This window comes from Pagrus major, chromosome 17, assembly GCF_040436345.1.
Source record: "Pagrus major chromosome 17, Pma_NU_1.0".
Classification (NCBI taxonomy): domain Eukaryota; kingdom Metazoa; phylum Chordata; class Actinopteri; order Spariformes; family Sparidae; genus Pagrus; species Pagrus major.
The window spans coordinates 15573863-15600835 of record NC_133231.1 but is presented as its reverse complement, the minus strand read 5'-3'; the positions used below and the strand labels follow the sequence as shown (position 1 = coordinate 15600835).

Genomic DNA, 26973 nt, shown 5'->3' with positions numbered 1-26973 from the left:
TTAAAATAATGAGTCATGATGATCAAAAATATTTTATTGCATGCACAGTTGCCAGAGGTGGTCAATCCATGGTTTGCCATATCATGCAGACCAACCAAAAACGGTGCGTACAAAAAAAGCCAAACATGAGCTCAAACTGGATATCTATTGAACAAATAAATAATTCTGAAATAAATAAATATCCTCATCCAGAATCTCAACACGTATATACAGTATAAACAGAATCAACTGTACATTGTTGATGATACAAATGAAATTCAAAATAAGATATACTGCTGAAGCGTGTTCTCTCCGCGCTCACTGCGGTCTTTAAAATCTAAAATATACAAAAAAATTCTCAAGAATAGAATGCAAACTTCCATCTACAACAGATCACGCCTACTTAAAGTAGCCTAACGTCAGGACAGAGGAGAGTTTTCAGTCGACCAGTTTAGAGAATAAATACTTCTATGACTACAGACTATACAGCTGTATACAGTAGTGTTACTACACACTGTACATAAGCAAATGGCTTCTACTGTTCTTCCTCTTTCTCAATTTGTTTTTGTCCAGAAGGTGCTGTGGTACTTGGTTTTGCTATTGTTCTTAACTTATAGGGACCGTCATTTTTCTACATTATGTATTCATACATTAACTGAGGATGAAAGAGCTCAGCTGAGGCTCAGTATTGGTGCCGAGTAGCATTTGATTTAAAAATAAAGCAGTCCTCAGTGAAACTGTTCAGAAGAAAGGTTATTATTAGTCTTCATGTAACTGTTTTTGTAATCACATGTTTTTAAAATCCTTATTTCTGATACTCTGAGTACCATGAAGCTAATGGCAAAATCTCCAAGCCTCAACAAATCAAACTGAAACAATGGATGGCTGATCCTCTCACTGTTTTGACCTGAACTTTAAAGACTAACACAGATGTATCAGTATGGGTCTGCTGCTGCTCCATTTTACTGATTGTCCACAGCTCAGCTGGATGGAGATCCTCACACCAATGCTTTTTTTAAAAAAAATTAACAATTAGCATTCATTTAAATGGGACATACAACATACGTCTTTATAGTTCACACACGTCAAAAAATAATGTGTATTCTTTTATTTCCTGCTCTCATGCCATCTGAATTGTTTAAAGCCTCATCTTAATGGTTAAAACTGAATTCTGCAAAGTAAAAAATAGATAATGAAAATACATGAAAATGTCGTAAACTTAATAATCATCTTCTCTATTTCAGTCATCTTGATTCAGCTTGTTGTGCATACACTGTACTGATTTTTCAGCGACTGCATGTCCCACATCTGGCAAAGAAAACATCTGTATCATGGCGAGAAAACTGCAGTGTGTGTGCAGTTTGGGACTGAAATAGTCTTTGGTTAAATCTGATGAAAGAACCCTCTGCTGCCAGATCTATAAACACCGTCTGAAAATACAAAAACATGTCTATCATGTTAATCTGCATTTTATAATCTCAATCACTTTATGTGATTCAAGGTCGAGAATGAACTTCCATATTCTAAACTTTTTTGTTCCCAATTTTGTTTTTCCTGTAGCTTTTTATTAAGATGGGAAGCAATTCATCTGCAACACTATTGTTCTCCACTGAGGGGGGCTGTTGGGTCATTTTCAGAACAGCTCTACACCCTTCAACATCTGCCATCTGTTGGAAAGTAATGTAATAGCAGCAGCAGCAGGTTTAGACCTGCAGATCTACTCATACTGATGGATGTCTTCAGCTTGAACCTGCTGCTGGTTTTGATATTTCTTGCCAGCAGCCAGCCTAAGTTGGAGTGGATCTGTTGGCACTCAAGCTCAGATGTTGAATGATGTTGTTCTGCTTTCAGGTGTCGTGGATCTCTGCATATATTTATGCATTTACCTAAATGTTTCCTTTGCTGCTTATTCCTGTCTCCTGTGAGAGTTTTCCTGATTGAACTGCTCCCTCCTGTGGTCGGCCAGGATCACGCAGCGTCCTCTGATTGCCGACCGAGTCCTGAGAGATAGATTGTTCCTTGGCAATCCGACGGTTTGGCTGACACGGTGGGGATCGTGCAGTACGAGCCATCCTCTAAGCACGAGGCTCCAGTCTGTGTGACAGTTCAAACAGAGTCTGCTGATTGTCGATGATATGAAGGTAATCAATGTAGGCTCGTACTTCTGAGCTGCTCTTCTGGGCGATGCCATTTCCTGGAGGAAAAGAAAATGTTTTTACTCCCAAGGACAACGTCTCTGTCTGTACTAGGGTTGCAACGTAATGAGATTTTCATGGTATGATAACTGTCTCAGAAAATATCACGGCTATTATTATTACTATAACCAGTTACAATGACCCTTAGATGAATGAAAATATTATGTTGTGACAGACATCAAAGCTGACATTAACTTTGAATAAAAATATATATGTTTTAATAACCCTAAGAGGTCAATACTGTAGATGTTGCTGCAACCCTAGTCAGTACTATGCACAACGGTACACATAGTACAATAATGTGCACTTTTGTGAATTTTCAACAAAACCACATCATGTTATTTATAGTTTTAAAAAAATCATCACATCTAATGCTGTAAAAAAGCCATTAAAAACAACTTTTTTAATCTTTGAATTACTTTGATATAAAGGTACCTTATTTGTACCTTTTCATGGATAAATTGAAAGGTGAACCTGAATTATTTTAATGTCAAAAAGTATTAACCTTGATTCAAACTATAAGGCAGGGGTTTTATTTAAAGTCTGAGACCATTTGTCTCTCCTCAGCAAAAGCTTGGAAAGAGCGACCGTATTGTCCACTCCTCATTTGTTTATTTTTTCATCTATTTTGCACAATTCTTGGAGGCCTACTAGTCAACTGATTTAGCCCACAGATTAGGTTAAAGCTTTTAAAATGCCATTACATCACTGATTTGATGAAATGTATAAAACTCTGCGCCATAAAATCAAGAAGGAGTTATCTGAATACTGACCCATGTGATCTTTCTGACACTGCCGGATGAGCCGCACTGCGTCTGCTATCATTTGCTGTGAATAAAAATGGAAAGAGGCTCCATTGAACACGACATTTTTAAACTCATCACTGCTGTATGTTTTTATAGGAAAGGCTCATGAACTCACCAGCTTTTCAAAATTGACCAGGTTATCATGAAAGGTCTTGTTTCCTTCGTGAATGAACGTAACATCTAGAACAGATAGAGACTTTGTTAGCATTCACCAACAGGTATCTGACGTCTGCTTGTTTCTACAGCTCAAAGCTGCCTGACAGAATATTTTTCACAGCGCTCTCCTCTTAGACTATTCGTGGGGTACTGAAGTGACAGAATAATGAGCGTACCTTTCAGTAGCAGAGGAAGAAAGGGGATCTTTGGCGCCTTCATCTTCTTGAAGGAGTCCCTGTAGGCCTTATGGTTCAGTGACGGATCCTGTGAAGACGTTTTCAAAACGAATGAGTCTAATCCTCTTGGGGGTGACTGTGTGTGCCTGTGCATGCATGCTTTGTTAGAGCTGAGTTGTGGCGACATTAGGGACTGATGATAATCTAACACCTGATGTTCACCTGGTGTTTGGAAATTAAAAACATCTGTTTGCTTCACTTCAAACACACAGAAGTACAGGTTTGTGTTGCCTGTTAGAGGTGATTAAATGCATTGTTTTCTCACACACACACACACACACACACACACACACACACACACACACACACACACACACACACACACACACACACACACACACACACACACACATATATACATATATATGTACAGTGTTTTCTGTACACTGAGCACCATTAATTATACTTACTGTAATTGTCTCCAGCTCGGAAAACAGCTTTTTGAATTTCCCAGGAATTTTCTGCAGGGACATTAACAGAGTTTATTTTTTTCAGACACCATGTACTTCAGCTATAACGGTAAGAAAAATAGGACATCCTTACCTCCCATGTCTGACTAAGGCGGCTAACAGCTGCAGTGTTCAGGCCCATGATAATGGCAAAGAAACAGTTGAGGTTCCTCTGAGCTTTACAGCTATAAAAGATCAATGGAGCACACAATTCAGTTACTTCCAGGGGCACAGCTCGACGGTACAAAAGCAGACACAGTTTATCAATCTGCCACTGGAGGGGGCAGCTCCCCATGCAAACACTTCCACCCTAAACATCCAGAGCTGAGATGATGTAGTGTTGGCCAACAGTGTGTATATGATCATAATCAATACATCTCTTATGTGGAGCTACTAACTGGGCAGCGATCTTGATGAACTTCTTGATTAGCTGGACCCTTTTGCAGAGTGTCGGGCACAGCAGCACCTCAGTCATCACCCACAGCTGGACTTCATTGCAGCGCTGCAGCAGTAGCTCCAACGCCACGGTGTGGCCGGCGCTACTGTGGCGGCTGAAGGTGAAATAGACGAGTTCTTGCTGTAAAAAGAACAACATGTACTCATGAGTTCAGACAAGTACGTTGGGGTGTATTGATGATAAGGGTAACATTTAAAAGTGAAATACTGATATTGTGTTAAGATAATTATTATGTTACATATAATAATATTGTGTATATAATCGCCTCTGGAATCATTTCCATTTCTTTCCGTTCTCACTTTTTGTAAGTGTAACTGTTCCTTTTTGCATGCTTTTGTATAGTTATGGTTACATAGACTCTCACTCCAACTCCCTACACTTGTTTTTGAGTGTAACTGAGCTTTTTTTTTAAAGATTTCTGTAGAAATTTGTGATAATATTGTTATCATCGGTTCTTTAGGCCATGATACCGTAACAGCCCTAGTCTGATGTCTTTTAAAGCTGTTAATACTTCAGGCTTTCATTTTTGAGGCAACAATTATGCACAAGCATCCAAGTTGTGGGACAAACCTCATGTATTGAGTCAAAGATATTCCAGTCGAAGTTGGTGAGAGCCACAGCCACATCCCATGTGTTTAAACTGAGCATGCGAGCCGTCCTCTGTTGCAGCTCAGAATTGTCTGTGAACGGGTTCTGAAGAGGAGAAATAAACATAAAACAAAGACTAGATCAGGGCTGATTGTTTTTCCAGTTTTTCTCTAGACATCCTACCACATGAAAGATTGATAAAAACACAACACAAAGATATTTCTTGCTAGCAAGTGTGGATAAATCTTACTGACAGAGCTTTGAAGCGTCTAACATAACCCCAAACATGCTGCATATGCATACTGAATTATAACTTAATTTCTCTCGAGCTGATGTGTGAATATACACTATTTTGACACTGCAGTATATGTCAAGGTTGTTTAGGCTACAGTGACATTCTTACCAGGACTTCTCCCAGGTCCTTCCTGCAGATGTGCAGCCTCCCCACCGGCCGTAAGGAATCCGAGAAGACTCTGTCCTGAGGCTGCAGGAGAAGCCGACCTGCAGGGGGGAGAAAACATATGACAAACAGCAGAATACCATTAAAAATCTGTCACGCGGCTTGTAAGCACCTGTCAGCAGCAAGAGATAAGACTTGCTGTGTGAGGTTGCAAGTCACTTCAGATAACAGATACTGACTTTAAATTACTGGACGAAAATGCTTCTCCCTTTTATCTGCTGGAACTGGGGAGATTTTTAGGTCAGTGCTGTTGGTTGAAATCTTACACATTCACATCTGGTGAAGAAACTTCAAAAAGGCAATATTGTGAGAAATTAAAACGCTGTGTGACAAGTTTTCATGGTAAATGGTAGTTAACCCCAATGGGATGGCACTTCAGAATTCCCCCTTCTAATCTGTTATGTACTGAATCCCACACTGATGTTTAATTATAGTGCTGAACAATTATTTGTTTTTTGGTCATAATCTTGGCACCATTTGGCATCCATCTCTCAATCCACCATGATCTACAAACGCCAGGAAATACACACTTTTACATCGTCAAAAGTGCATTAGACTTTGTTGTTATCATATAGAGCTTTAATGGCTGTAGCGGGGATGATATGCTCTGTATGTCATGGTTTTGATTTTCTGGCCTTTTTTGATTGTCCTATTAGTTTCAGCTGTCCCTTATTAGTATTCTGTCCTTTGTGTATTTAAGTGTCTTTTTCCCCTCTCTCTCTTTGTCAGTTTTTCTGCCCTCATGTTTTTTGCAATCCTGATTGTGTTCCCAGAGCCTGGTCAATCCTGGTCTGTGCTTCATTTAGTTTTGTACTTCTCTTTAGTTTTTTGGATTTGCCCCTGCCTGCTTTTGCTGGTTTTGTTGCCTGCCTTGAATTTTTTTGGACTGTGGCTTACATTATTAAAGCTCGCCTTTTGTTTTTTCAACCATCTGTCTTGGTGTCTTGCATTTGGGTCCTTTTTGTAAAAAAACAACAGTACGAACTGACGAAGAGAGAGAGAAAAAAGACAGACTTATATACACAAGGGAGGAAAGACTATTAAGGGACAGGTGAAATTGACAGGGCAATCAAAAAGATTGAGCAAAAAAAAAAGTGATTATGTAAATATTCTGTTTATATGTGCTGTGTATAATAGATTATCAACTGATTCATAGGCAACTGAATTATTTACTCCCTAATAAGGGTATTGGCATCCACCCCAAAAATTCATCATGGGTCGGGCTCGAGTTAAAAATAGTATTTACCTCCAGGGTATGTGACAGCCACGAGCACCAGTTCCCCCTGAGGAACGTCCATCCTGTCTGCCACTGCCTGCAGCAGCTCCTGGGCTACTATCCCAGCATGTGCCCTCATGCTCAGGTACGAATCCATGGTAATATACATGTGACACAACACTGTAACAGAGACAATATTGTTTCAGTGAGAGCACACAGCGGACTACACATGATAGCTTTGTTATATAACCAGAGACACACCAGAAGTCAGGTGTTGGAGGGATACTGAATGGAATCAAGTTTTCTAAATGATAAAGCTTTCTCAAAAGGCCACAAGACTAGATAATAATGCAAGAATCATTTACATATGAAATTTTCAATAATCAAATTACTAAAAATTCCTTGGGGCTTTTAGGGCTCTTGGGTAGTTGCCTGCTTTCCTGTGAGAGTTGATTTAAATTGTTCTGGGCGTGTTCTAGAGGAGGGATAATCAACCACTGTGTGCACTGGAGGGCAGAGATTAAGCAGGTTTTCTTTCCAGGCGCAGACTATCGCAGGTTAACTATCTATCCAACACACATTCAACCAGAAAGAAACCAATTAATTAAGTCACCTGCTGCTGTCTGTGAAACAGCTGAAAGTAAAGGATATAACAAGGCTGCCCTATTATTGATAAGTGACCTTGAGCAAAGCAACTGACCCTAAACTGCTCCAGTGTAACCACTCAGTGATCCAATGCAGAGGACCAAGTAGTGTGGCATTACTGGGATAGACCAAGCATTCTCAAAAGATTTCTCCTGATGGAGGAAAAGGGTCAGTCGGGACAACTTCTTTGAAAGTAGTTCAAACGAAAGCTATTTAAAGTGACTGACTGACTGGATTATGCAAAAGCAGAAATCTCAAAACCTCTGCAGATAAAATCAAGACTATGTCAGCCGAATCCGGCCGGTCACCTCATCATGTTTAAAAGTGTCTAGCTGATAGATTTCAGTATATGCTAGATAGTGTCTCAATGTCATATAGCTGTTTCAAGCAGAGGCCCTCTAGCCAAGTTAATCCCAGCAGCCTAGCAAAATGTCTAAAAAATGAAAAGTTGTCGCAAACGGAAGTTGACTAAATGACAGATGGGAACACAAATACATATATGTGCTTAACAGAGACAAGCCAGTATGTCTGCCAAAGGGAAATAATTTATGGTGATACTTTGACACCTAACACAGAGCCAAGTATGCTAACCTTGGTCATCAGCCTGTTTTCTCAACAGAATAAGTTCCCAAAAGTAACTGCAAAAAATTACGCAGTAGTGAAAACCAGCTTTATTGTGGTTTCAGAAGGTGCATTTTTGAAGCACTGTATGCTGAAGGTATGTGAACAAGTGTGCCCTGATCAGAAACAGGCTTTCAACAATGTCAGCCTGCCAAGAAACACTGTCGCAGAGCTTATTAATTATGTAATATGATAACAACTAGATAGATTTTTATAGTCTTAAATTACAACTGGCCCTTTGAGGGCAAACATACTGCTGAAGTGGCCCTGGATGAAATCACACCCCTGATCTTGACTATCAAGAGACCTAGATGGAATTAAAGGTAATGAACCTGCTGTTTAAAAGAAGCAGAAACTGATCCTCATAAGACAAAAGGAATTCTTAAGTCATAACTCAGGAATGTGCATTCCCAAACATTCTCAATCATTCCCTGGAAAGATTCCCATTGTTCTATTCTTCAGACTAAATGTCTCCTTTCGACTGCTTTGGGAAGAACGTATGATGGGAGGAATGTGTGAAGAACGTCATGTTTTACGACTTACCTTCCTTGGTCTCCCTCTGTGTGCCTCTGGATTGGAGCCCGTTCTCTTTCAGGCTCAATTGGTGGAAAAGTGCTTTGCTCTAAAAGAAGGGAAACGCGTGGAGTTTGACACATTCATATTGCCTGAGAACAGCGGGCATTTTGGTAGAAATACAGAACAATGTCTTCAGCAGGAAATGTGTGGACAATAGCTCAGAAGTAGTATGTCGAAATGGGCAGCAAGCTCTGTTTTACAAAATTCTTCCTGTCTTATGTGTCGTAAAGATCTTTTCACTCACCTTTCTTTGAGGGGAATATTCATCAGTCGTACTGGAAAAAGAAGAAGTAATTCAGTCATGTGTACCATCATGTGCCTTCACATGAAAAAATCTAAAAAAGACCTGATCTGGTGATTTTCCCGAGGCTGCAACTAGGTCAAGTAGAGAAACAACTTCACAGTATCAACACAGTCTATAATCAAGGTAAAGTGAATGTACATATATACTCCTCTGCTGCATCCAGTCCATTATTTAAGATCAGTGTCAAGCTGAGATTGGAGTGCTTCGTAGATTTTTAGACCTTCCAATGTGATCCCTTCGTTTAATCACCCAATTCTCATCAGTTAGGCCCGGATAGCATGATGGATAGCCCCGTGTCCATTATCATCCTTCAGCTTTTACTGGGCTCTGCATCACAATAGGCATGTTGGCACAAAGCCTGCCCTTAGGGATCTCCTCTCGCCGGCCAGCAGCAGTCCCTGTGCTAATGAAAAACCTGATTCCTGCTGTCACGTCAAAGCAGGGCCTGTGATCTAATTTACTCTCTTCCTCCTCAAAATACACAGAGTCACCGTGGATGTCAACGAGATTGGTAAATTGTAATGTCGAAAGAGTGCAAGAGAAAAAGTGGTGTTCGATTCCTGAGCTTTCTTTTCTACAAAAAGCCAGATGGAAGTTAATGGGAGCAAAGGACAAAATGAGTCTTCTTTCTCCAAAAAATGACACCTTTCAGCTTTTCACTCGGTAGTAGATTGCCACAAAGCAGTCAACCTTGTCCTCCCCCGGGGTGAGCCTGATTGTCAAAAGCTCATAAATAGTAGAGCACAGTTAGTTACACCCACGCAAAGTCCGCTGCTATAAAGGAGTGGGTGTTGTGGATATAAACAAGAATAAAGCAGGCCCAGACAGTGGCAGCAGATCAGGTTGAATTATCTGCAGTGGTTGCTAATGGGCGGCAGGTTGGGGTGTCCCCAGGGAGGGGATCTGATTGGAGGCTGTGGTTGAGGGAGGGAAGGGGGACACGGGTGTGGCAATGTGTCTGGTGACTGGGAGGTTGTTTACACTGTAATGTCATAGAGCAATGTAATGCTTATTTTTATTAAACCAGGAATTGTAACTAAACAACAGACCAATATATAGGTTTGATGGAATGTTTAATGTATATTAATTATGGACACATACAGGAATAAATGTAATGGAATCACTTGTCTATGAGATCAGGTAATTCCTTTCCTCTGTAGACTTAGAAAAGGTCATCCATGCTATTATCTCTTCCAGACTCCAGACTCGACTATGACTACTAATGGACTTCATTCTGAAATTAGCAGGCGTAACATACATAGACTACAGTTGATACAAAGTGTTGCTGCCAGGCTTTTAACAAGCACTAAGATTAGTGACCACATAAGACCGATCCTTGCTGCCCTTCACTGGTTACCTGTGAGTTTGAGAAGTGATTTTAAGATTTTACTGCTTGTTGTTAAAGCCTTGAATGGTCTGGCTTCTGCCTATGTCTGTGTTTTGCTAACTCCTCATTAGCTCGATCGATGCTTGAGATCCTCTGGCAGGGCCCTACAAATGGTTCCAAAATCTCAACTTGTGACCGGAGGGCTCTCACTGTCCAGGTGTCTGAGTTTTATTGCGTTTACTATATGTTAATATTGTAAAGCAATTTGTAGCTATGTATTAAGATAGTATTATGTCTGGATATACTGTATATATTCATGCTGTTCATATGTTGGGGTTGCATCAATCCAATTTTTTCTTCCCCTGATACAATTCCTCAACTCAGTATATCTTCTGATGCAGAACACCAATCACATGCCAATGGTTTCTTTTTCCCACTGGGGCCAGATACTGAGACATCGTGACAGAACACAAGTAACTGATAGCAAAAATGTGGATGGTAACATTAATGTGGATGTCACATTGTGGCTGATACACATTCTGTAGATCAGAGCAATCCGACTGTGTTTCTTTTCTATTTCTATATGGAGTATGGTCTTACTTACATAACAACTTTATTTCTCAACAAGTCAGATGATTTGTTATCACCATGTTATATTTATATGAATGTGAAATTGTGAGTTTGACACTATTAATAGCCAGCAGGCTTGAAACTGTGCCCAGTAAACAAGTGCTGGAGCATTCCTTTCTCTCCGATGGCAAGTGACAAAAAATTTCTGACAGCTTGTCATTAATTCTCAAAATTCCTGTATTTCCTCAATTTCGGTTCAAGATTAGAGCTCTGTGACCTTCAACTTTCATTACATAACACCCCAAAACACTGCAATTACTTTTTAATCTCTGAATGGATTCATTGATGCGAAGCACAGAAGAAGCTCTTTCTTTGTACAGAGAGACCAGCCTGTGTCTCTGCTTCTTTTCAGACCTCCAAAGGTCACAGTCATACTTGCTGCTATAAAGACCCGGACTTGATATTAATAAATGCATACGTTTTCCCATTTCATCGATCGATTTTGTACGTATGTATTGAATTAAACTGTGTCTAATAAGTTATCATACGGTCACTCACTGTCTGCGATGCAGCTGGTACAGTCTCTGCAGTTCCCTCACATCCTTCTCCAGGGCCGGGTGCTCATAAAGATCATCCAACACGTAACGACACAAAGTCTGAAAGGAAAGGTCAATGTTCATATCTCCCATATTAACTTCAGTTCATTTTCATTTTTCACAGATCATTACATTTCCTACCTTCATGAACAGTTTGACATGCTCGTCTTCCCTCAGGAAATCTCTGCAGAGAGCCACCCACTGTGAGACTAGGTGCAGGACTTTTCGTTTCCTCTCCAGAGCCTCCTTCCTGTCCTCTTTGCCTCGGTATCGCTTGGTGCAATAGGTGGGACTTGGTTAAGGCTTCAGCACAGATGAAGAGGGAGATCTATTTGCTGTTATCAAATACAGTATAAAATGAAACACAAATACAGCAAGTGTGTGTGTGATGTTGATTCAAGCATTGGCGGCAAGAGAAAGTGGAGCAGCTTTGAGTCAATAATGCAGTCGTGTTTTTGTATAAAACAGCTATGTCTGTCCTCCAAAAACGTTGGGACTAATGCCAATCCTTTTTTGACAATTGAAAAGAGTACAAAGACAAAATATTGAATGTTTTACTTCATCAACTTCAAAGATTTTTGTACATACATGCTTATTCAGAATTGTGTTTTTTATTTATGCTTTACATAGCTTCCCAACCTTTTGGGAAGTGGGGTTGCACATGTGAAATAATGCTCATGTGTTCAAGGATATTGTCCCAGCAGAGCCTGGCATAGATCACTGGTCGACATGAACACTGGGTAGGTCAACAGAAAGTCATCCAGAAGTGTGTCTGCAAAGAAAAACACAGTATTGACAATGGAGAAAAGTTGACATTCTAGTATTCAAACTTTTGAAATAGTTCAACTTCTCCCACTAGCATGGATTTATAAAATATTCAAGATATCTGACTGACAGAGAGAAACAAGTTTAAATTCTGTGCAGGCCAACATATAAATCCTCATTAGGTTTACAGGATGCTGTAGAGCAGTAATGTTGACAACTGTGTGATTAATGTTTGCTGAGCTGCACATATAGTGGTAGTACTTGCATAACAGCTCGGAGGCTTGGCTTCCTCTTCCATCTTAATAATACCAGAAGGAGAGCTCATTCTTTGCTGTCATTTATTAGTTAACAAGCACTAAGCGGAGACATTACAAAAGCGAGCATAATGTGAGAGACCTTTCAGTGGCACCTTATCCCTCATGGTCAGTCTCAGATAATCACTCCTGAGGATTCTCCAGTTGCATTTTGCTCCCACAAGTTCAAACAAGCCTTTACTGGCGTTATCTTCAATCTCACACATTGGCCACTGCAGGCTGTATCAGTAAAGATAAGCCAATAATGTTTAATGTGTCAGTTGACTCTCTCTGACCTCTGATGAAGTCTATGTTTTCACTGTGACTGTCCTGCAAACAGAAAAGCAATCTGATATTGCTTCACTATCATCCTAATGTGTTTACAAGCAGCATTTTGTGCCACTGTACACTCTTATGATTTCTTCCCAAGGTTACACATGAGTAAATGGATTAAATCAAAGCTGATCAAATAATTCTCGTAACATGAAATGGTCTTACAGTCCACATCATCACAACACTTATTTTCTTATCTTGATAAACAAAGACAAACATTTGCTGGTTCCAGCTTCCAAAATGTGATTATTTTCTGTCTTTTTTTTGTGAGTTATGATTGTAAAGAAGAGTCTTTGGATTTTAGACTGCTGGTCGGACAAAAGAAGCAATCTGAAAACATCCCTTCGAATGATTTATTGATTGATGGTGAAAATGAATAATTGATAATGAAACTAATTATTTTTATCTCTACTACAAAGTATAATTATCCCAGAATCTTTAATTAACTGTAAGTTATTATTTGTGGTACACTATCTCAAGCTGTACAGTAAAAGTGCATTTCAGAAATTAACATTAAAACCATTCAAAATACTATTCAAAGGCATAAAAAGGAAGAGAAGGACAGTAACTCCCTGACATGATGCCCGGCCACAGGCGAAAAGCTTTACAAATCCTATTAGGGCCAACCTCCACTCAACCCCTCTGTAAGTGTGCCTCACACCCAGAATTGTAAATTCTCCCTTTTAATTTCACACTGGCTTCCCTGGGCCTTTGTGTGCGTTCTGGTCCACGGGACTCCCTGACATCATTATGTTAATCCGTGCAGAGCAGCTGTGGATGCATCGCCGCTGCTTATGAGAGGTTACACACTCGTACACATGTAGCTCCCATAAAAAAATACAGCAGCACAAAGCCAGAAAACAACACACAGAATCTCAGCCACCCTCCCACATACTGTACCATACCTCCTCTCCTCCACACGCACACACAGTCACCCTGCATTGCTCACTCATACTGCTGCTGTGTGTTTTCTCCAAGCTATCTTAACTGAAACACTTTCTCATGAGTAACAGCTAACATACTACTCCCCAGGCTGTACACTGAAAGTTTTCTGAAGTTGGAAAACAGGATAAATATTTAATCTTACGACCTGAAGTCATATTCCCAAGTTTTTCTTGGTAACGCAGCAGAAAAAGCAGGGAATGTCCTGCAGAGTTGATTTAATCCAAACAGTTTAGCTGGAGATATGTTGGTTTCACTGACCCAGAGACATTTATGCAGGGTTTGTGCTGTATAGACAAAGTTTACAGTCTGTTGGGCTGATTTACAACTCATTGACATCACGCCAGTTTCATTTAAACGTCCAGTGTGTCGGATTTAGCGGCATCTCGCAGTATTGTTTGGAGATTGCAACAACCCTCATCATACCCTCCCCCACAATAGCCCCAAGAAAAACATGAAAAACACAAAAGCCCAGTGTCTGGTTTGGTCATTCTGGGCTACTGTAGAAACATGGCGGATGCCATGGAAGAGGACCGGCTCCCTCTCTAGATATAAAAGGCTAATTCTAAAGTGACGAAACAGGATTCTTAGTTTCAGGTGAATTTACCCCTATGGAAACCTACTGTGTTCAACTTCTGGCCATAAATCCCATACACTGGACCTTTGAGTTTCAGCTTTCATCAGTCGTTGGCCTGGATCACAGACATGAATGTAGGACAGGGGTGTCTAAACTCTCTCTCTTTGAGGACTTGAGGGGAAACTGAAACTCAATGGTGGGTCACAGGCCAAAATCAAACACCCTTTGTATTGTATTGTATTTTTATGATGCAAAATGGTGGGTTTCCCCGATTCCCAGGTCACTCTGCCTGCTGTGCTCAGATTTTGACAAAAATGTTAATAATCAGGGATCCTACATATTTTAAACAAGGAGTAATTTTACCTCACAAAAATTAAACTGCATAAACAACAAATATATGATCATTTCATTTCCACTAAAAACATCTGGTCGGCCAAATCAAACCTTTTTCAACTCTGGGCTTTGGAAAGCCCAGATGTAGGATGTAAAAACATTTTATGCAACACTCCTGCTTAGTACTCAAACCAAAACAAATTTAGGAGGACATGCAGAATGGATACATTGATTGAGCTTGTCAATTCTCTGTGAAATCAATCACCCTGTCAATTAACCTGCCAATCCCGTTTGCATTTCCATAAGTACTCGTAAAAAATAATCAATGCAGCCTTTGAAATAAAGTTGTTAATGTGTCACTTATTGGCTCAGTAACCACCACAAGATGTCATTCTTGTTGTAAAGCCTTAAATTATCATGATAGTCTGCACTGAGAAATTTAAAATTCAGTATCTGCTCTCTTAATGTGATGTTTTTTTCATTACAAATAAGCATCCACATCTCCCCACATGGTGCGTCAGTTAAAGAGCTGGAACATCCTCTCAGCAAGAGAACACAAAATGTTCCATTACATGTTTTTCAGAGCTGGCAGTGTGTGTTGTGAATCTGTGCAGAGCTGGAATCAATAGCTGCACTCAGAGATTGGGCACAGAAAAGGAGACAAAACTGAACACTTGTGAATGCTACCCACAATGCAAGCCCGCAGATGGAAACACTAGCACATCACAGATCTCCACAGTACAGCCTGCTGCAGTGGTTCACGTTTGCTCCTCCTCAAACATGCCTGTGGTGCTTTCAGAAAAGTGCCATCTCTTGCAGAAAGCTCCTCTGAATTCTTTATGCTGGAGACTGGATGGAGGCAAGTGCAACCATGATGAGATAAAATTGGCTTTTCTAATGTGCTGTACTGTATGTAAGTCATAAACACAACATCAATAACCTGCTGCAGTCATCAGTCATGTTGCTGCAGAAGCTCTCCAAGCCATGCTTGAGAGACAGACTGAACACGGCAGCTTGGTGGATGTTCAAATAAATCTCTTTTTGATGAAATCAAGAAGCTCACGCTGCCATGCTTCTGGGGAGCTCAGCTTCCAGAGGCACACTTTAACTGTAGCACTAGAGCATATAGAGCCTCAGTATTCACACAGAGAGAACCAAGGCCAATAGGAGACACACTATGAAACATGACTGAGTGCAGATCAATTGCTGTTCAGGACTCAGTTAATTCCTTCTCCTCTGCAGGTCTCTGGCTCTTTGACCCTGAGATATCACTCAGCAGCTTCATGCTCTGGTCAACAGCTCCCTATGGAGGCTTCACCTCAATACACTCATTCTAAGGTGAGTTAGACTATATTCTTGTGTTTAAAATGCTCCGTTTTAAACATGTACATATCATCATACACTGTTACTGTCAATATAATTCCTGTACGCTGCACACAATGCATATGTATAAAGTTTACATGAATGTAATGTACATAATCAATTTAAACATCCAGTATTTTTTTCTTTGCACTACTGCACTACTACAGTTTACAACATATAGAACAGTAGACTTGTATAGACTTTTATCCGTTTTTGTTGTCTTCGTTCTTATCTGTATGAGCAATGTAAAACTGGTTTCAAATCCATTGTATGTGCACACATAAAGCTTATTCTGATTCATCAACAACAAAGCACACTGCATATTATCTAAAGGTAAAGAACAGATGGGTTTATTGTGAATGCACAAAACTGACGGATTGGAGGGATGTCTTACGCGCCTGTCTGTCTTACCTTCAGATTTAACTTTACTTATCAAGCAATAAAATATGTGATTCAACATAAATCATCTCTCTGCATGTAAAACGTACCATCGAGCAACTGCAGGCAGGTCTCCTGAGAGGACATTTAGATCAATTGCATTCACCTCCTCATCAGAATGAGTAATGATCTGGTAAGGGGTTAGCCTGCTTCTATTCTGATGAGAGATCATCTGTGACCACCCCCATCTCCAAGGACATAATCTGCATCTCCTTTTCTTCCCGTTTTCTCCCCATATAAATTGTTTCTCCTTTCTCTCTGGTATTCTTCTGGTATTGCATGCCACTACTGTGCCACTGCTCTCAACTATCATCTCTCATCGAACCGTCTTTCCAGCACAATCAACAGCGTCTCCTCTGCCTTGGCAACAGTGTCACATTATCATGTACCTGCTGGGATGAGAGGAAATGTGTTGATTTGTCGTCACTGTGATGCCGGACTGCATGTCACACAGCCTGTTACAGCTTCGCTCAGAAGATATGAGCAACGTTTATCGCTTTCAGAGGCTTTTAAATGAACAGCCTCAAACTCTGTGCCATTCTGAGAATGATAGCACATGATTAGTGCAGTAATAATGCCCAGAGGGGGCTTCTGTCCCAGCTCCTCTGCGAGAGAGAGAGTGAGGGTGGGGAGGGAGTAAAATGGAAAGTAAAGGCAATTATTTCTCCCTTCTTTCTTCCCAAACATACAAATATCAGTGGACCTACAGTAGGTCATCACAATACTTTAACAAAGCTACAGTCATAAAGTTGTCTAGTTGTCCACCCACCAACTAACTAGTCTCCTATTTCTTTCATTTTTGCTATCTAAAATACAAAAAATGCCTATTCTCACACTGACAAAACACAGTAAGGTCAAATGGGATGAGAAAGGAGTTTCAGGACATTAAAGTGTGAATGCTAACCTGAGTCCTTGCCCTGTGTTGTCCCCTGCTCATCTTCCAGCATCAGGTCATTCAGCAAGTGCTCCAGGATTTTCTCCGGGGTCCCCGATACCACCACGTACCTGTCAGACACAACAGAGTCAGTGGACGAGTCCTCCTCTATAGAGGACAGAGAGCGGCTGCTGCTCCATTCCTCCTCTCCCTCCGTCCCCTCTTCATCTATGTAGCGAAAGTAGGGGACGTCAAAGGTGGGCATTGTCACAGGCTCTGCCCGGCTGGTGCTGTCGCTGCTGCTCTCCTCAGAGCCCTCCTCGTCATCCTCGTCCTCCTCCTGCTCCACCAGGGCAGCGTGCAGCAGCCTGCCCTCCTCCTGCCGCAGGTTCGGGGGCTGTGGCCGAGATCCCATCCTTGCAGAGTCCCTGTGCCCTCACACCGGCAATGTTGCCGTGGTTACTGCTGCATGCCCCCTTTACCCATCCATCCATCCATCCACCTGCAGCTGCTACAGCCCGGAGTCCACCGCTGTCTATCCCTCAAGCAAACTGAGGTATCCTGATATGTCACGGCTGAGAAAGCTCTTGAATGACTTGAATAGGAAGCCTGCCAGCTGCACAGCTCTGCCTCACAGTCCCATGCTGCTCACTTCTATGTATTTAATGTAGTCATTTATGTGTAGGGAGTTGTGATGTAAGCATGCCTGAGTGAGAGTGTTATCCAGAGAGACAGAGAAGGGAGAATGATGAGAGGGAGAGTGTTGAGAGAAAGAAACAGATAGTGAGAGAGGGAGGGAGGGAATCTAGGAAGGAGGGGAGGGCAGAGGCTTACCTCTTGTTCCTCGCCTCCTCTCTCCCCCCTCCCCTCGCCGATGCAGAGGGGGCCGGCTGCTCTGACGACATTCTCTGGAGGACCAGCACATCGTGGCCCCTCTCCCTCAGGCACACGCGGACTGCCTCGTCACTCTGGGGCGGGAGAGAGAAAGCGAGAAGGAGGGAGGGAGGTATGTTATCACCAAGGAGATTCCCCTGAATTTTCTCCCACTCACACAAATCACTGCTGATTTCCATCATAATACTCTGTCAAAGCCTGCACTGTAAATGAAAAAGAATTTCCATATATCATTATGCAGTCCTTATCGGTGGAGCCCATTCAGGGATTAACATAAAAGACTCGCACAAATTTTAATTACTGATTCATACTGAGAGCCTATTAAATTATGGGCAGTGTGTGTTCAAGCTGGCGTATGGTTAAACTCTGCACAGCAACAATGGTTCAGTGGTTCGGAGTTAAGCTTAAACTCACATGGAAGGTTCTTGTCTTGTGACTACCATGAGGTTTTATGAATGATAAATTCATCCTTGTGTTGCGTACTTTCTCCCAGTCTCTGTTTCACTCAGTCAGGCAGTCACACAATGTTACTAGAGCTGCAATGATTAGTTGAATAATCCATAAGTAAATTAAAAAAAATGTGATAATTGATTCATCTAAATGGTTAATTGATTATTGTTTTTCCAGCAAAAATGTCAAACATTTGCTCGTTCTAGCTTCTTAAATGTAAGGATTTGCTGTTTTCTTTGTCATTAATGACAGCAAAAGAAGTCTTTGGGTTTTGGACTGTTGGTTGGACAAAAGTAGCTATTTGAATATGGCACTTTGGGCTTTGGGAAATTGTGATGAGCATTTTTCACAATTTTTTGACATTACCGTGAAAACAATTGACGGATTAATCAATAATGAAAGTAATAATTTGGTGCAGCCCTAAATGTCAGTGAAAAGTCATTTAATTTCTTTGTTCTGTTCTATATCTTTTAATCACACAATTTGCTTTTCAATTGATTGTTTAGTCCAAAAACATGATATCATAAAAGAGTGAAAAATGCCCGAGAGCGCAAGCTGACATCTTCTAATTGCTCGTTTTGTCCGACCAGCATTCAAAAAAGTTATAAAATGGAGAGAAGCCATAAAAGGCGAATGTTTGACATTTTTACTTGATTAAAAATTTCAGTCGTTAATTGTGTCATTACTTACAGACCAAAATGCATTCCAGTCTTAATGATTGATTATCAAAATTGTTGTCGAATCACTTTTCAACTAATTGGTTTATTGACTGATTTTCTAGTCAGATAATAACCAGATAATAAAAAAACAAAAAGAGCGACTCAGCAAAAAGCCTAGCCTATGTAGATATGATTGGTGATGTTTGTTCCAGCATTGTAAAAAGACAATGTCAAGCAAATAAAATCAGGAATGAGAAGCTTGTACATTTGCTTTAAATGCCACAGGCAGCTGAAATCTAAAGTACCTACATTCAGTTTTCAATCTTAATGCATACAATAGTTTGATGGATATGATGCTGTACATCACTGGTCAGCCTGGAAATTCAATGATATTTTCAATAAAAATGATCTAAATTGAACTCTTTTAACTCTACATTTCAAAGAAAAATGGCTTGTTGCAGCATCTCTGAAGTGTAAAGATGGCTGGTAGCCGCTTGACAATGGAGGGTCTGGATCAGAGATATTGGTCTTAATGAGGTATCCACTGTATAGTGCACGCATCCTGCATCAGTTAACCCCCCCTTCACCACCACCCCTTCTCCTCAGCCATCAGTCAATGCAACACAAGCCTCTGTGCATGCAATTAGCCAGGCAGACAGGCTGGAAGTGGTTGCAGTTTTCTGCCCTAATTGCCTTTTTACAGAGAAGCATCCAGAGCCCTTCAGTTAAGCATGACTTCCTGGCACATTAACACTCATCTGAGATCCGCGGCCATACATACATAAACAAACATTCTGTAAATATACAGTACAGCACATACAAAGATGAATGCATTAACACAACATGCAAACACAAGCACATGAGCTATCTAATACAACAAAGACACACAACTGTGTTCATCACTGGGTGGACCAGTCAGATCTATAAACAGCAGAGTTGTTTTTAAATTCTCAGAAAGGACCATTAATGGCAATCTAAGCTGGAAGTTCCTTCAGTGCTGTGATTCATGACTCAAAGTGTAGTTTAGATGTCTGTTAACTTGTGAATTTATTCCTTCTTTATCTTATACAAACATATACACACACATAAAGTACATGTATAAAAAATGGTTTAATGTATTTCAGGGTGTGTCCTGTTCAAAAGAAGACTGTATTATCCTGTCATGGGACCCGCAGTTTGACGGGGGTGTGACGAAAAGCATAGAAAATTCCCAGATAAGGAAGGCTGCACTGATTAGCTTCCTGTTTCTTGTGAAAAAGACATTTAAGGTTCTAACTTTATGTGACGTACACTGTGTTCTCTTAGCTTTGTCAAAGTATGCTGTTTTTTTGTCCCACTAAGCGTGACAGCAAAGCAGGTTGACTTCTTGACTATAATTAACAGAGTGTCTCAGTGTACTGCGAACAGGTCAAACAGCAAAACAAACCTTTCCTCACAATGAATTATTGATCCTGCTTTTGCTGCTTCAGGCAAGCTACTGGGCTTTGTGGTTACCAGTGTCCCAGTACAAAAACACAATCATCCCTGTAAGAGTGGATGCTTGTAATGAGACTGCACAGTTTCTACCCTTGCCTGGAGGTGACCTCAACTCACAGCAAGCCCTGAAGTCCTCCCAACATGGACACCGTCAGCAGAAGAGTAAACACTACTTATCAGGCCTCTGCACAAAGTCATGTCCCACCAAATGGTTTACTGTGTCTCTTTCAGGGTTCCAGAAGCAGTCCGCTGGCTGGAGGGACACTTTCCCTCTGCATGTCTTTGGGCTGCTGCGGCAGGTCTGGCATGCACGGTATGGAACACTTAAAGGGAGCTGGAAGGTGTCAAGTCCTGACAGAGTACAGGTTTGGACTAAATTGCTCTCAGAGAATAGTGTGGATATAAGAATAAGACCGAGGATTCATACATCAGTGTTGCTTTCAAATAACCCTTTGATGCAGATGCACTTAATTATCTCCAGCAGTAATTACCTCAAATTCCTGCTCTGATAAAAATATACTGTAAACAACAGTATGTGCATATGTTATGTAAAATATTAATATTTGTATATACAGTAAGCTTTCTTATGCTTGATGTCTGGCAGAGAACAGCAGCTCTATGTTCTGATCAGATGCCCAGATGATCATGCACAATTCTCTGATACCCTCTGAATAATTGAAAACAGCGGTGAAGTAAAAAGACGAAAGAACAAGTGACTTTCAAAGTCAAAACTGAAAACTACTACATTTCAATCTGACTGTTTTTTACAGCTTAATTAATTATGAATGAACTAAACTACCAAAGGAAAAGACCTAGAAACATGCTTGGCTTCATATATAAGGAGATTGCATAACATTCATGATCTTCCTGCGCCAGAATCTCAAAACACATTTTCACAGACATGAAACTACTGTATATTATGCATCCCTGTTTCCACCAGATGGGATTTCTAAGCTCTTTGATGTCTAGGCTTAGACATTTATATGAGTCACATGTAATACAGTATGTGCATTGTAGCATCATTGGATTACTTTAAACCATCCTATAATCTAGAAACACTGCTAGGTAATCTCACATAATCTTAATATTTCTAGATAATGTCAAGTATTAAAGGTCAGCATATCCGCCCATTACTGTTGGGATTACATAACTGTCATACATACAAACATGTGCCCTTGGTATCCTCACATTATTTTAAATTCACAGTGTGAGAAATTTGGCACACTGCATGTTACTAAAACGACAAAGGTAAATCAGATTGCTGTACTGTGCAGTGCTAACATATGATCGTACATGGCCTACTGCAGTCGAAAAGGTCATTTTATTGAATAACACTGATAAGGAGATCTAGCCTTGTGTTCCAGAAAAGGTCAGAGACCTGACGCACTGGAATCCACCCGAAACCCATACAATGTCTTGGCATGGTGGTCCGGCCACTTGCGTCAACTTTTCCTGCCATTGTTCTTGAGTTCGGCGCACAGATACAGCTGGCAGGAAGCGAGACGCTGAGCCCACCACGAGGTCAGCCAATCAGGCGTCTCCTATGCAGCCAACTGGCAGGTGATGTAATGTTTTTTAAAAAAGTGTGCTGGTTGAGCTGAACATACAGTATGTGCAGTTAAGTTTTTAATGATGACAGATGGTAGCGCCTGAGGATGCTGCCATACTGACAAAGACCAACTATATTATTTAACTATAATACATGTATGTTTAGGTTCTGTAATGAACATGCATAAGAACAAAATGCAGTCCACACTATACTGTCAATCATCTAAACATTGATCTAATTCTTACACATATTTTAAAGAATTCTAGAGACTGTTTTGGCACATTTGACTAAAGAAAGCTTTCTGTTGTCTCAACAAAATCTAAATGACAACATCCATCTTCAGAGAAAGCCAACACGTTATCGAATGTACAGAGGGCAATAAAAACAGACAGCAAATTAACATCAGTTTGATGGATGAAACACCACAGGGAGTGTGAGAAATGATGCTTTGGTACAATGCTTAAAAAACAGCAGCATAAAATAGCACATTATAGCCCAGGGTAAAATGGGCCATCTAACATTACTCTGTTCTATAATTGCATATAAAAACAAGAAAGTTTAAAAAAATATTGTGTTATAAAAATGCAGTAGTGACTGCAGCAGTGTTGTATCTCACCTCGCTCGTCCTCTCCGGGCCCTTGCTGTGGTTCTGCAGGAAGCGGCAGCCATCCTTGGCCAGTTTCTGGACCATCTCCAGTCGGGACAGGTCCTCCTTGTCATGCAGGATGCACATGCTCCCCTGCTGCAGCGCAGGGGACACAGAGAACATGTACTTCAGGCCACAGTCCCACGACATCGTCGGCTCACAAACTACTGGCTGTCCACCAGGCAAAACAGCAGGATGCCTGCCTGTGAGCTCACACTACTCTCGATAAAAGTAAAAGAGGAGGTGGGGAGCTCAAAAATGAGAGTTTGTAAAGTGTGTTTCTGTGCTGTTCAGATGAGTTATAGAGTCTTCTGTCACTGCAGCAGAAGTAAATCCCAGATGCTGAAGCCTTGATGGCACACGCAGACTAGATTTCATCAGTTGGACTCCAGGTATCTCTCTATGCTTGGCTTCACTGAGACTGAACGACAGATTCCCTCTCTCCGTCCTTCCCTTCGCCTTTCACCACTGGGGAGGGGAGTGAGTTAGGAACACGGTGGGTTCAGGAAACATCTGGTGAGCCAGACAGACCCAAAAAGGAAGTTTCAAAATCTCCCGAAAGCAGGGGCACATCTAGATTTAGGAGTGGGCAGGGAACATAACACTGGAAGGTCAAACACTTGTTAGGGTGGAGACGTATTACGTATGTGTGTGTGAGAGAAGGTTTAAGGTCATTCAGGCACATGCACTGAAATGAAACTTAACTGTTTTGTTTTCAGCCTAAATGAATGCAGTACAGCAAATGAATGTCACCTAAAAGCAGCTCCTAGAAAGAAAGGATAGAAATGTCACAGAACAGTTCCAAGTTAATTAACCACAAATTCATCACACAATGATCAGATGGACCAGTAAATGCGGATACATATGCAAAAGTGCTACAGTATGTGGATCATTATGTGAAAGTCAATCTACAACAATTCTGATAACCAACTACTGATGTAAATTGAATATCTATGACTTTTGGACTGTTGGTTGAAGATAAGACAATAAACCTGAAGACATCAGCTTATTGTGGGAAATTATGATGGGCATTTTAATTGTTTTCTTCTGACATTTTATAAACAATTTGAAGAATCAGGTCTATTAATCATTATGTTATAAAAATTGAGGCAATGTCCATTCGATGTCCAAGGAAGTGACATCACACTGCTGTTTTTCCCACGACCAACTCTACAAAATGATTACTTTTTAGCTGATCAACTGTCTGATTAATTGACAAGTTGTATTGGGTCTGCATTAATTAATTGTGAAATTAACTGAACGAAAAATAACTCCCTGTGTACCCTGTGAGGCTGTAGGGCAGTGGTTCTCAAAACGTTCAAGTACCCCCTACCCCATATTTTTTTTTTTATCAATCATTAACAATGACGGTGGTTGAATTTTGTTAAATTTTAGTGAAATAAAGTTTAGCACGATAGAATCAGCAAACTCTTGTTAATTTTCCCTTTATAAATCATATTTATTTGTTTCACTTCATATTTTTCCCCCGGTCATCCGCACCACGCTGCAGTGGCTTTATGCCTCCCCTGAGTTTGAGAACCATCGCTGTAGTGGTCACATACTGTTGCATCTAAGTGTCTGTTTTTATTAAAGATCACCGACTTGTCAGACACTTTTTGATTAAATGAGACTTCTTGTCAGTTGCTTAGCGCATTTACAGAGGGACCAGCGTGATCCTGGATGTATTGACCAAGGTAAAGCAAGGACATTAATTCTTCCTATGAACACTTAATCTATTAACGTTATATCTTTTTCCCTTCTGTCAGCAGTGTGATGCTTGACTGGGTCCTTGCATAGCCATTCAGCGCTGCTGTTGCAAACTGCTGATACAGCAAACTGCACAATAAGGAAAGGTTCCCATCTCTTGGTGTTTTATGTTTCATATGAGGCTGAGACTCATCATTCCACAATCCTCTTTTGTTCTCTTGAAGTAACTCATTGGGAAGATGCCCACTGCCCCATATACATATCTTTAAAAGTGGTAATCAGCTCGTTTCAGCACAAGTTCAGTTAAATAATTTTATCCCTATCTCATTATTGGCACTTGTTTATTATAGCTGTGGTCTCAGAATGCACTGATAAAGCATTCCTCATTTGCAACTTCAAGGACTTATATAAGCAATTACTCAATTGACCACCTCCTTTATTTTTACATTTTTAGATAGTAAACCTAGCCACTGTGCTATATGTTATTGTCTTTTAGCTTTATGTTATTCTATTCCATTTCACTACAGGAAGGAAACTAAGGACATTATGGTTGAACTATCTAAAAACAGCCCTGTCTTCCTTCCTGCTCCTTCAGTGAACATTCCTGTGAGACAAAGCCAGGAGGACAACTCAAGCTTTAATGTGCCACTGACCTAGTTTCTCAAGTAAATGAGTTGCAAAGTGAGAATGCCTAAAGTCAGACTTGTTAGCGAGCTTGCTCCAACACTTCTGTCTTTAACCAGGGACTACCATGACAACCATGGGATGTACACTGTTACCAGAGGCCTGCGGCGCGGCAAAAGACTGAAGAAGTGATGAAACTCTACTGAGCTTGTTACAGTGCCCCCTTTACAAAATAACATCCAGTCAAGTACATAAATCCCAACAGCTGCACAACCTCATAAAAATTAAAGAAGCTACTGAGCAACAGAATCAATGACATCACCACATAGTGTATGAACAAAGGATGAATGTAGGCCTAACCTATATTTTCACCATTAATAACTTTCTTTAATTTTTAAGCACAAATGCATACAAGGGAAATGAGACTTATTTGTAGGAACCACACCTCAAAGGAGCATTTAAGGACCACAGTCCTGAACCTCTGTGTAAGAGAAAGATATGTTTTTCAGAGTAATGAGCTCAACTTTGTACTTGTGGTTTTCTGACATTTCTAAATTACTCAAAGACTTTTCTCATACCACATACCTGTGCTTATCTACAGTATTGAATTCTAATGCGTTATTAAAAAAATATTGGATTCTACCTGTTATTCAAAAAAATAATAAACCATCTGCTAGTGCAAAAAATATTGTATTGTGAAATTCTCATATTGCAAATGTAGAAAGCTGGCATTCATAATATTAAACCTACAAATCATCACTCAAATCTGCAGCTCCCCTCATGTTTACTGACCCTATAGCGAGTTTTAGCTCATGGATTATTTGCCCAGCCTGCAACTTTTACATTTTGGTTAACTTTCACTGCTCTCATAGCATTGATTGTGACCGCAGCTGTTTCCTATGGAAACCATATGAACACTACCTGCTCAGTACCACAGTGACCGACACATTTAGCAACTAGCTGGTGAAAATGTAGTGCAGCGTTTAGCAGCTAAAGAGCCTGATATTTTCCTCAGGAGTTGGTACGGACCAACACAAAGCTAAAAGAGCGTGAATACTGGACTCACATTTATCAGGTTGCTGGGAACAAGCTCCAAGTAAATGCTAATTTTCCTCCATAACTTAACTTCTGGAATTTTGTCCTCTCCATTACAATGCTAGAAAAACATGAAACATAATTGAATGATGTGGCAGGTTGTAATAGAGAATACATTATAGATAAGAGTGTGTGTTCTTTATAATGTAAACTTTAAGTTAATGCACCTACATGTAAGTTTAGTTAACCACCATTAAAACACAAAGAACAGCTGTCACTTCCGGCTACCATCTTTGTCTCACTGAACGAGAGGATTGCGTTTTTGTTTTTTTACGTTAAATATCTTCTGTTCAAGCCACACACGGATAATATTTGAGAAACCGGCAAATGTATTCAAACGATTGGTAAGTCATGTCAGACCACTTTTTTTCAAAGTTTGGCTCTTGAGGACATTACTAGCGAGGTGACCTGAATGTAGTTAGCTAGCTAGTTAGCTGTTAACGTTGACGATGTTTGGCTAGCGTTACGAGAGAAGCTGTTAGCTGGATAACTACGCAGCTAAAAAAAAAAACAATGACAAATGTCGAAGGTACACCACAGCTACATACAGAAAACATGTCCAGTGAATGTGAAAAAGCTGACTTACTTTTTGCTTGCTTTCAGTCCTTGAACTTGGATTTGTGTTTATGTCGTGTTTTCCTGCTTCTACCATTGTTGCTTTTGGGTTGTTGTCTGACATGTGAGGCACTATGCTTTGCTGTGCAGATGCATTGGGTTTTTGGCTGCCTCCTCACCACTTAACCTAGCTTGTCACCTGAGCTTCGCACAGCTGGCA

At 40.5% G+C, this 26973-nt stretch overlaps 1 protein-coding gene across 1 annotated transcript; it reads right to left on the bottom strand.

Moving 5' to 3' along the window:
• Positions 1 to 19: 19 nt before the first annotated feature.
• Positions 20 to 26863, bottom strand: LOC141011833 (rap guanine nucleotide exchange factor 5-like). Its single transcript, XM_073485150.1, has 19 exons — positions 26785 to 26863; positions 22743 to 22868; positions 17933 to 18066; positions 17129 to 17229; positions 11875 to 11953; positions 11323 to 11467; positions 11144 to 11241; positions 8629 to 8659; positions 8352 to 8430; positions 6573 to 6722; positions 5270 to 5367; positions 4849 to 4971; positions 4220 to 4398; positions 3916 to 4006; positions 3783 to 3833; positions 3313 to 3400; positions 3096 to 3160; positions 2948 to 3002; positions 20 to 2173 (listed from the first exon to the last, which is right to left on the bottom strand). The coding sequence occupies exons 1-19, from the start codon at positions 26848 to 26850 to the stop codon at positions 2055 to 2057; spliced, it is 1878 nt and encodes a 625-aa protein (XP_073341251.1). The 5' UTR covers positions 26851 to 26863; the 3' UTR covers positions 20 to 2054.
• Positions 26864 to 26973: the final 110 nt, after the last annotated feature.